The sequence below is a fragment of the Equus quagga genome, chromosome 7 (assembly GCF_021613505.1).
Source record: "Equus quagga isolate Etosha38 chromosome 7, UCLA_HA_Equagga_1.0, whole genome shotgun sequence".
Classification (NCBI taxonomy): domain Eukaryota; kingdom Metazoa; phylum Chordata; class Mammalia; order Perissodactyla; family Equidae; genus Equus; species Equus quagga.
In genome coordinates, this window is record NC_060273.1 from 110,631,163 (window position 1) to 110,643,383 (window position 12,221).

The window sequence follows — 12,221 nt, forward strand, 5'->3', positions numbered from 1 at the left end:
TTCCAGATCAACCTTATTCTCCAGAAATATTCTTATACTGTTAGTTTCCTTTTGCTTCCAAAGTGGAAAGTACCTGTCTTTCGACACCCAACTTTATTAATGAATACCTTATTGTCTCTTAAAAGACAGATGGCCAGACAATCATGTTTAAGAAACATGCTGAGTCAATCCTAAAAGAGCGAGTGTTAGCAAACATGGGGGTGGAGGGGTTTTTAAGTATGCGATAAGTAATGAAAAGCACAAAGTAATTGATTTGGTTTTCTTTCCTGAAAAAATAATTCAGTAGAATGTTTTTTTGCTCTCTTTAACTGGTTTGGCTCTGATTATTTTTATAATTATAGAGAAAATGAAGTATAGATATTATCTTTCTACAGTAGAAATCCTCTGAAAAGAATTACCGAGGAATTCTTATAGCAGAAAGATGTATCTGAAGCCATCCCCCCGACAGAAACATGTTAACTGTAATGTTAACAAATTTTGTTTATTTTTCACCTGAGGAAGGAGAAGTGTCTGTAATAATGATGTTGAGAATGCTTTTTCTCCACAGCATCCAGATTCATCTTATAATCAGCTTGGTCAGAATTTTAGACTATTTTTAAAGCTGGTATGGAGTGCATTTTAGGACTGTAAAAATTATCATGTCCTCAGTCTTTGATGAGTTCCACAGTAAGATCTTCACTTCGGCTTCTGTGCACGTGTAGCTGTTCTTTTCTGGGGCAGACCCTTTCAAAATATCTTTACTGAGATGGGGAAGAATAATATCTAATCTCAAACAGTGTGTGGGTCATGGATAGAGAGAAATAAGTACTCTACCATATAATATAGTAGGTGTAATTAAAGATATATAGAAAGATATATATAAAGATATAACTTGAAAAGATTGTTCCCAAGTAATATGATGTGTTAATTTTTATTTGTTTTCTCTCAGTAGCTCATCCTAGATAGTACAGACTGAGTAACTGTGTGAGATGAAAGATATTTTTTGTGGTGGCTAAATGTTGTGAGAGATCTAGGAAGTAACAAGATATATTAACTAAGAGAGATAATGAAGGATATACAAGCCAGTATTTTTAATAGCAGAGTAGACTCTTTACTTTTTAATTAAATTTAATTTGTTTGAGAATTTAATTAATGTGATAAAATGCACAAGGAAGAGAAATGTAAAAAACTGTCATAATGGTGTCAAATCAGCAAAAATGCAGAAAGAAAAAGTCAGTTTATTTTCCTTCCTCTTAAAAGGCTGATATAAGGAAAGAGAAAGAAAAGAAAAAGAAATTCTGTGGGTATCTGTGTTTTCATGAAGGTGTAGATTGAATAGATTCAAACGATTTTTTCCAAATCAGCAAACTCTTGTTTTTTTGAACTTTCATTTTTTGCTTATCAACTAGTTAAAATTTGCCTTTCTTAGCAAGTTAAAATATTTTAAAATAAAAAGCTTTTTTTTTAAGTCTAGTGTCTGAAGACCCATGTGACAAAATCAAAGAAGCATCACAAACTGCTTGAAGATGAAAATCAAAGTGTTTTCTCATAATGCACGAATGAAATCAGGTTCCAAGAATAAATTCAGGCCCAGGAACTTTGTGAGGCCCTGGAGCTTCAGTGGAGAGAACAGGACAACAAATTCTGTTTCTCCTCCACAGAAGGCCGACGTGACCTCTTAGCTTCCACAGCCCAGGGTGTCGCTGGTTCGGATCTTGGGCATGGCCCTAGCATTGCTCATCAAGCCATGCTGAGGCAGCATCCCACATGGCAGAACTAGAAGGACCTACAACTAGAATATACAACTGTGTACTGGGGGGGGCTTTGGGAAGAAGAAGAAAAAGGGAAAAAAAAAGATTGGCAACAGATGCTCAGGTGTCAATCTTAAAAAAAAAAAAATGATAACTCTATTTTTCTTACTTTTCTTTCCTATTTAGGCCTATAGAAGGTAAATACAAATATGTTTGTGGAAAATTATAAAGAATTATACTTTTCAGTTAACTTTAGGATACAGAAAAGCCATCTTCACTTACTTAACGTTTATAAAGTTGTTGAAATGACTTAAGCTTGGCAGGTGGTGCAGATTGGAATATCAGGTCTAATGTGTTTGACTGACTTCTAGAACAGCATGTGGCTGAGATTGCCTACTGCATGGCAACAGAGCCTTTGTGAATTTCCCATCGTAAATGCACTGATTAAGAATTCATATTACGTGGTTTTATGAAGATAACTTCACAGAGTATTCTAGAACAGCAGATTGAATTAATGTAAATAACAATTGGAGCCCTATACTAAGAGTGCACATCCTTATTGAAGACAATATTCTTGAATATGTGGTGACTTATTGAGAATATAATTTTACCAGATAGATTATCTTTATTTTTTTCTACCTGGTGGAAAAAACATGCTCGTTCCCCATTCTTCTTTTCATGCACCCCATTTTAGGAGTGAATGTTTCATATTTATTTTTCATATGTCCATTAATTTTTTCCTCTTCAGGTGTAATCTAGCCCCTGTGGTGGAGTTTGCTGCAGATGTGGGAACTAAATCAGATTTTATTACCATGAATCCATCAGTGGTACAAAGAGCATTTGGAGGCTTTCGGAATGAGAGTGACAGAGAAAAATTTGTGCATAGACTTTCCATGCTGAATGACAGTGTCCTTTGGATCCCTGCTTTCATGGTCAAAGGAGGAGAGAAGCACGTGGAGTGGGTTAATGCGTTAATCCTTAAGAATAAACTGAAAGTGCGAACTGCCTATCCATCATTGAGACTTATTCATGCTGTCAGAGGGTAAGTGTCTGGAAAGGACCAGTCTGTCCTTGGCACAATGGAACACATAACCAAACATTTTCCCTAGACAGGAAGGAGCCTCAGTAATCTCCCAACGGATGTGCGTTTCCATTATTTTATAATGGCTACTCTATTCACCAACTTGAATTTTGTTTATGTTCTATATTATTTTAGCTCATTCTCTGTCTTGAAAAAGCAAATATTTGAACTTGGAGCTTATTTATGTCTTCTCATGAACAAGCTACTGATTTTTATATTTTGCTGTGGTAAAGAGTAATAAGAATTGATAGTAAAATTGATAAATTTGGGGTAAGAAAATACCAACAGAAGTGTTCAATGGCTAATGGGCAATATTGTGCAAGCATAAATGTTAGGTGTATTTGAGGAGCAATTAAGCCCCATCTGTAGTTAAGAGGCCTACTAGTGATAGAGAAGGCTGGCTGAGATAATATGCTTTAATGCTTCTCCCCAAAAGTCACAGATGCCATTTTTATGAATTGTCAACATTTCCCTTTTATTAACACAAGCTCAGGAGAAAAACTTAAGAAATAGACTCTTGTTTAAAAGTGTCAAATGACTAAAAGACCAGACACAGTCATGCATACATTTGTGTGTAGTAAAATACACAACACAAAGATAAGCAATAATGTACATGTTTATTGAATATCCACTGCGTGTCAGATACTGTAGATAACAAAAACTGACCACTCCTTTAAAGGAATGCGTAAGCTTTCTGGTGGAAACAGAGGCATGTACAACTAGCCAGGGCATAAACAAACGGTAAGGAGTTATATTGTCAGGAGTGTAGGATCTGTCCCTCAGGCTAGCAAAGAAGTCTTAAAAGTCTAACATTTGAACTAGACTTTCAAAACAAAGTAGCAATTGTCAGGAAAAAAAAGACAAAGCGTGAGAGAGAAAGAGACAGAGACAGAGAGACAGAGAGAAAGAGAGAGAGAGAAAACTAAACAGAAAGAAATGTAATTGCATCATTACAGCCAAGAGAGGCAAGGAAATAATTAAGCATATGGTAAACTTGTGGAATAATGGAGTCCATTGTGGAGCACTGGAAAAATAACTTGTGATCTAGCTGGGGAGAGAATCAGTTTTATCCTGTTTTAAGCACAGTTAGATGTGTGAGTTTAGGAGAGTAAATCTTGTAACTGCAGACTCTGCACTGGCAAGGAGAGATGCTAGAGGTATGAAGGCCGATTAAGCTTTTTGATTAACTTACTCAGAAGATGGTAAAGATGTAGGGCAGAATCAGTGGACGTGGAAAAGAAGAGCAAGTTCAGGGACTCTATTAAATACAATGGCCAGAAGGCCTAAAAGAAAAGGGTTTCCAAACCCAGAGTTAAAAATAGTTTGCTTCCTATACTGTAATTGGGACTGGGCTAAAGTGCTTTCGTGTTGTTTTGTTGTTGAGACGCTTCCCTTCAAGGATTTACCATTTCCTTGTTTAATCCTCGGGACAGTTTCTTGGATGTGTTATTCGGCACACAAATTGCATTCTTATAATTAGATCATGGTTATTCAACATGCATTCTCTTGATGTTTGACATGAAGTTTCAACAAAGTAAGATAAAATAAGTTCATTTGGAGGATAAGTCAGTAATTTTTTTTAAGTTACAAAGATTCCTGATAATTACAATTTGACTCTGAAAGAAAATGATGGGTTCTTAACAAAAGCTTTATAATGCATTGTGCTAAGAACACATCTTAATTTTTGATTTGTCAATGTTGATATCATTTGGTTCAAAGAAAAACTGAAAGATGTCACTTTGTCCTATCTTACACACTCACACACTGACACATACATACACATATACACACACTCAAGCGGTAGCATTTTAAGATTCAAAACAAATACTTTGAAGTACTCCTTGACTATAGGAAACTAATAAGAAAATTTAAGATTACTCTGAATTAGTACTTTTTTTTAATAGATTATTTTTAGAGCAGTTTTAGATTAGCAGCAAAATTAAGAAGAAGGAACAGAAATTTCTCGTCTACTCCCTGCCCCCATACATGTACAGCCTCTCCCATTATCACTATCTTCCACCAAAGTCATACATTTGTTACAATTGATGAACCTACATTGACACATCATTATCACCCAAAGTCCATAGTTTACACCACAGTTCACTCTTAGTTTGTACATTCTATGGGTTTGACAGATGTATAATGAGATATATCCACCATTATAGTATCATAAAGAGAAATTTCACTGCCCTAAAAATCCTCTGTGCTCAGCGTATTCATCCCTCCCTCTCCAATAACCTATAGCAATCACTGATAGTTTTACTGTCTCCATAGTTTTGCCTTTTCCTGAATGTCATAAAGTTGGAATCACATAGTATGTAGCCTTTTCACGTATGCTTCTTTCACTTAGTAATATGTAATTAAGTTTCCTCTGTGTGTTTTCATGACTTGATAGCTCATTTCGTTTTTGGTGTTGTTTTAGTGACATTGAGTTTATTCTGACTCCTGGTGCCCCCGTGGACAGCAGAGCAGAACCCTGCTCAATCTTTTTGCACCATCCTCTCACCTCCCAGTGCTGTGTCAGACAATGCTCTGCTGCTATTTATAGGCTTTTCACGGGCAATTTTCTTGGGTAGTGGGTGGCCAGATGCTTCTTCCTAGTCTGTTTTAGTCTGGAAGCTCTGCTGAAACCTGTCCACCATGGATGACCTTGCCGTGTTTGAAATACTGGTGGCATAGCTTTCAGCATCACAGCAACATGCTATCACCACAGTATGACAACCAATAGATGGGAGGTATGGTTCCCTGACCGAAAAATGAACACAGGCCGTGGCAGTGAGAGTGCCAAATCTTAACCACTAAACTACTGAGGATGGCTCCTTTGTTTTGGGGGCTGAATAATATTCCATTCTCTGGATGTACCAGTTTATTTATTCATTCGCCTATTACTTCCAAGTTTTGGTAATTATGAATAAAGCTGCTATAAATAGTTTTGCATTTTACATTTAGATCTGTGATCCACTTTGAGTTAATTTTTGTGAAGTGTGTAAGATATGTGTCTAGATTGATTTTTGTGTATGTAGACGTCCAATAATTCCAGCACCATTTGTTGAAAAGACTATCTTTCTTTGCTCCATTATAGTAGTGTGCTACTTTCTCAAACATTAGTTGCCTATATTTATGTGGCTCTATTTCTGGGCTCTTTATCTGTTCCATTGATCTATTTGCCTGTTCTTCACAATACCACACTGTCCTGATTACTGTAGCTTTATAGTAAGACTTGAAGTGGGGTAGTGTCTGTCTTCTGACTTTGTTCTTCTCCATCAACATTGTGTTGACTGTTCTGAGTTTTTTGCCTCTCATATAAACTTTAGAGTTAGTACTTTTGTTCCTAGATTCTGGTTTATATTTCTCCATTTACTGCTAATAGCAAAACACAAAACAAGAGGCTTGGTTGAATAGAGCAATATCAGTAAGTTAGAATCCTGATAGAAGTATATATGATTAAGAACTGTGAATTCATATAGGATTTTACAGATATTTTACACAGAAAGTACAGAGCTTTTTAATAATTAGTTCACTAATATTCTCCTTTTATGTTTTGTCTTATCCATTTTTTCTCCATAATTATTATAAATATAAACTACTTGACTAATTCCTAAGCTTTTTCTTGCAAAGAGCAACGAGGCCAAACTTCTGACCTCTGGTGAAGTTAATGGTATGCTTTCTTTTGATTACTGTGCTTTAGGTGTTTTTGACAGGACTGATTTTGAATCCTACAGAAAGAAATCACCTTGCTACTTTCCTGCTTGTGCATCTACATAGTACCTCCCATGTGTCAAGTGATTGAGTTCTAAACTGTGGCCCAGGATATAAAAAGCAGCTCTAGAGTTCCCTTTCACCTTTCAAATACATTGGAAATTTGTACACGTGGTGTATGTGAAAGGTGAATTCACTTATGGAATTAATGAAATTAATATATTAATCCATGCAATGTAGCATTTCAACATCATGTTTGTACTCTACAAAACTACTAAAATTCTTCCAGGAAAATAAGGAAGTGTGAGCGCTGATGAAGCAAAGAAGATTCACATGATATGAAAGCAAGAGCAAATTTCCCAAAGCTCTGTTCTTTAAGTATTTGTCTTACATTTCTGAAATCCTGTGGTTAATACAATTCAGGAAAATAGGTTAGAGAGTTTCATTTCCTCTGTGGACTACTGGAGTTTGTTGTCTCTCATGAAAGGCTTACAGCCCCCAGCACATGCATGTTAGGGTACACATAGTCACCAAGTTAAAATGTGAAGGCCTTTCCAGTACTGCAATTATAAGTAGAAAGTTTAAGTGATCTGGAAAGCAAATGACTCTTGATCACAATGAGAATCATTTAGGTACTTTTCATATTGTCCAGCCTCATTATTTAAACATTTCCCTCTCTGAAAATTATAATGGCTTACTCACTTTAAGTATCCACTTAATTATAGGTTTCTTAAAAAACTGTAGAAATATAACCATCGATCACATAACTCAGAGAGATTCTTAGATTATGCTTTAATTTATGGTCATTCTTCACAAGCCACATTAAGTGAAACAAGAGGGAAAAAATACAGCTGGATTCTAATTTTAAAATAATCTTACAAAATAATGAAAGCATAATCTAATGGGGACAAATAAAAGATATAATTACAAATTTAAGAGACTACATGAATGTGTTAAGCACGTTTGGAATTGCAAGCTTTTCATTGGTACTTCTTCAGAAGCCCTACATGTCTACATATATTTATTATTATTTTGTAATTTGCCTTGTGAAGAATGGAACAATTTTTGTAAGACTTTAAGAGTGAAGAGGAGATTTTTAAATTTTAAAATGACTTGTTGAAACTTTAAAAATGTGTCTACACGATAAAAAAGTCGGTTAATTGCTTATGCATTTGTAATAAAATTATAATGTACAAGCTAATGTATCAATGTACAACCTAAAATCTCCTGAAAAAAAATTTAACCCAATTACATAAGTTAACATACAATTTTTAATTATTATATGACATATCAAAATATATTTTTATAAAATATTAGTGTTAGGTAAAAAAGTCCTATTTTAATAATTACTATAATTTGATTCATAATAGCCAAGTACTTTTTTCAGTGGGATTGTTATATTTTATTTTCTTATTTTTTAACATAGGGAAAAAAAAAATCAAGCAGTGCAAAAAGTAGATCCTTGGTTCAACTACCAACTACCATAGATAATTTCTTAAGAATTCTTCCAGGAAATAGATACATAGATAAATAAGCATTTTTTAAAGTTATATTTTATATGCATAAATATATTACATATAGATTGTTAGCTGTAGGCTAGAATAATATGTACTCTTCTGAAATTCTTTTTGAAGTTTGCACTTTGGGAAGTTTGCTCTCATAGTTCTTTTCTATTTTTTTAATCCTTTATCATAACGCTCTTATTCAGATATTTATATTTAAGAGCTTAATTAATTTAAACTTTAAATTTATTTATAATCAGTTCTGGAAATAATATTTAAACATTTATATTTGAATCCTTTGCCCCCGGCAATTATTATAAACTATTATTAAAATATTTAAACCAAAAATAAAATATTTGTCTTAATTTTATAAATTTATATGATCCATTAGTTTTATTATTTTAATTCTACTGTAACAAAAATATTGCATTTGTCCTATTTTGTCAAAACAGTCTAATTATCAATTTGTTTTAATATCAGTATTCATATAATAGGAACTATACTCATTAAATTAATAAGCTGATACTTTGTATTAATCAAAGTAAACGCTTGAATTGAGGTTTCACTGGTGATTATTAAGATAAATAAAAGTACATAATGTTCTGTGATGTCACCCTCATAGTTAATAATTCTAAAGTTATCCAACAATTTTATAAACAAATATCTTCACCAAAATGATTTTTAAGGGGTACATTTAGTTCTTATAGATTTTGAAAATTTTTATGCACGTTCTACTTGTGACTTTTGTTCTTTATGCTTCAGTGAAGAATACATATGTAACCCTTATATTTGACAAATCTCCCAAATGTTTTTGTTTGAAGGATAATTTAACACCCTCCAAAAAAATGTGCTAGTGTGAGGTAAACTGACTACGTGAATGCTTTAAATCTGCTTGAAATTAAGAAGTTTTATTTGAAATGCTTGGTATACCCTTTATGACCTACAGCAGTGTTTCTCAAATTAGAGTTCACAGATGTATTTTGTAGGTTCTGAGAAAATGTTACTCTCTTTAAAATGTGTGTTTATATTAATGCAGACTGAGAACACTGGCTTAGAGAATTTTCAAGACTTATGTGGGAGTTTGTTTTCTGAGGAAGGTCAAAACAAACCCTTTCTATGGGTGGACAAGACTATTTACCGTGGACAAGACTATTTACATTCTTGAGTCTCAGAATTGTATCATTTGAAATGTGGGTATTGATATAATAATTGTTCATATTCCTTTAGGCTCCAAGTTTCCCTGTTTCTATACTTTAATTGCTCTTACTCAAATGAATATTCAAACAGCCACAGTAAACATTTGTGGCTAATTTTCATAAACATCCTCAGGAATGTCTTCTTTAACTTTTTATTTAACTTTTGATCCTCACAATAATTGAGGTAGCTTACTAGAATATTCCTTCTTTAAAGTCATTTCTCTTGAAATTTAAATATTCTTTATATTCTTTAAAACCATAACTAAGCTAACCCACCCTCAACTAAATATTTCCTGTTTATAGTAAAAGATACACTGACACAAGCAAACACATATATACATGCAAATATGTATATGTATGTATTATGTATATAGATTGATATGGAAGATACAGGTATATATATTTGTTATGGGGCCATTTAATCTATTGAATTTATTCTTTCTTTGAATTTCTACAATTCTTAAACTTCTAAGAAAGCATGGCTCTTTCTATAAATGCAAATTTTGGAAAATTATTTCTAGAGTAGTGTTTAAATATTGCATATATGAAAAATAAATGTAGTATGTAATGTCTACTTTAAAAATAAAACAGCCAGTTATTTTACCAGCAAAAATGGGTTTATTTGGGAATGGCAGAGGAATTGTAATTCAGGATACGCAAGCTGTGGTGAAACCTGGGCAAGCCTGAAGAGACAAAGGGAAGGTCAGCTTTTATCAGGTTTTAGGAGGAAATTGGGGAGGGTTGTTATGAACAAAAGTTCATTGGCGAAGAACAGGAGTTTGAGGTTGTGTGGTTTCTCGTTGGCTGCAAGTGGTGGTTAGTGTGTCGTCTGGGTCAAGGAGGGATCTTCGTTTTCTTAAAGGCAGGAGATGAAACTCCCATGCCATTAACATCTTCTCTTGTCAAAATAGCTTTTATCTTCCTTCTTTCTGCTGGTCATTCGGGCTGCAGTGAGTGGTACAGGTGGGCGTTCCCCCTTCAGGCTTCCGGACTCCATTTTAAGTGAGGTTTCCTTTATTTATTTTCACAACCTACATGCTATATACATACACACACAGCATATAACAATATTTAACATACCATTAATATTTTATATACACTTTACACAAATATTTAATATAAGACAACTGTTATGTACATACTATATAATATAGTTTGTATGTGAACTTATTCCACGCAAGTTGCTTTGCCAGACCTTTTGCATGTCAAACACTGTACCAAGAATACATTGACTTTTCTTATAATGATGATACACTGTTGATTCATATTCAACTTGTTGTCACTTGGGATATTCAAAAATTGGCTTTACTGTGCTTAATATATAGCAAAAGTCTCCCACTTTAGATTTATGTTGTTGTTGTTTGCTGTGCTATCTTGAATTTATTCCTGGTAATTTCATTTTGCATTGAGAGGATAAGTATTCTTTTACACCGTTACTGTAAGTGACTACATAACTTTTGAATTATTTCCTCTTATTCGGAATATATGATAATATTCTAATTAATATTCATATTTCATGAGCAATATACTTATTTCTCCATTTTTGTCGTTAAATAAAATTATATTGAACAATGGGATATCATTTAATATACCTTCCTAAGTTTCCCAGGGTTTTGCTGGATCGTTGATCAGGGTTTTCTTTTGGCAGGCAGCCCATAAACTAGCTGAGTATTTAATTCACAATGTAATGATCAAGGTCAAAATTCCTAACTTGTGGATTTAAATGTAGGAAGGAATAACTAGCCTGGCAGAAATCAAATCAAGTGACATCTCTAGCTCACCTCTTATCTGTGCAGCTGTCATTCTGTTGTGAAATATTTCATTGGTCAAGTCTATCTAAAAAAGAAAAAAGGCACGCATTAGTTGCTTTGTTACAAAGTGTGATTGTTTTTGATTCTTAACAAATAAACAGGTTGTATTGTCACACATCTTCCAGCATCAGCTTTTTGTCGAGTTTTAAGACTAACACAAAAATACCATTTCTCAGACTTTAGTTACTACATTCATCTTTCAAATATGAAAATCTGTCCATTTTAAATGAGTGTAAAGATAAAAGGCTGTATAAAATTAGGGTGATCCTCTGCAAGTTAATTCACGTGAATGGTGTGTGCTTGCAGACCAATTTAAATCAGACTAGGCTCCCCATAGAGTCCCAAGTAAAAGTATAGGCTGAACTAGATCATTAGTAGGCTTCACAAAATTAGAGTTTATCACTGTTAATCAAATGGATTGTTTTGGGGTATTGAATCAATTCAAAGTCATATAAGGAAAAGCAATTTTAAAAAACAACTTTGAAAATGGAGACATTCGCCACGAATGCTTTCTGAAAATGACTTGCTTGTATTAAATTTAGTTTTATGCCAAAAACATTTCCATATGGTTTCTATTTTGACCAATGAGCAACACAGCTGTAATATTTCTTTATAAAACATGTATCCTTCTTTATGTTTTTGAATAGCTAGATACTGTTTGTTTTTTTTTTAAGATTTTTTTTATTTTTTCCTTTTTCTCCCCAAAGCCCCCCGGTACATAGTTGTGTATTCTTCGTTGTGGGTTCTTCTAGTTGTGGCATGTGGGACGCTGCCTCAGCGTGGTCTGATGAGCAGTGCCATGTCCGTGCCCAGGATTCGAACTAACAAAACACTGAGCCGCCTGCAGCGGAGCGCGCAAACTTAACCACTCGGCCACGGGGCCAGCCCCTAGCTAGATACTGTTTTTAAACCTCATGATATTTCCATGATGGAATATTCCTTCCCTTATTGGGGACTCGGATATCCACCCTTCTGGCATTGCAGTATTCCTGATATCTTAACCCAGTTACCCTTGAGTCACAATATTATTTCCTAGCAGCTCCCATCATTCGTATTTCACTATGCAATGTGAAAATGTAAATGACTTATATCTGAGAAGTCATTCAAAGGTGTATGGCTCAGACAGGAACCTATGGGAAACAGAGCTGCCAGGCACCCTTGGCCAACATGCTTTGCAATTCTTATTTCTCTCTCATTGAGAC

General features: G+C 34.1%; 1 protein-coding gene across 1 annotated transcript in view; it reads left to right on the forward strand.

Annotated features, from left to right (window-relative positions):
- Window positions 1–12,221, forward strand: part of ST8SIA4 (ST8 alpha-N-acetyl-neuraminide alpha-2,8-sialyltransferase 4) — a 93,214-nt gene that overhangs the window by 38,900 nt on the left and 42,093 nt on the right. Inside the window, exon 4 of the mRNA XM_046665275.1 lies at window positions 2,479–2,772. Within this exon, the coding sequence (XP_046521231.1) occupies window positions 2,479–2,772 (294 nt within the window). The remainder of the gene's footprint in view (window positions 1–2,478; window positions 2,773–12,221) is intronic.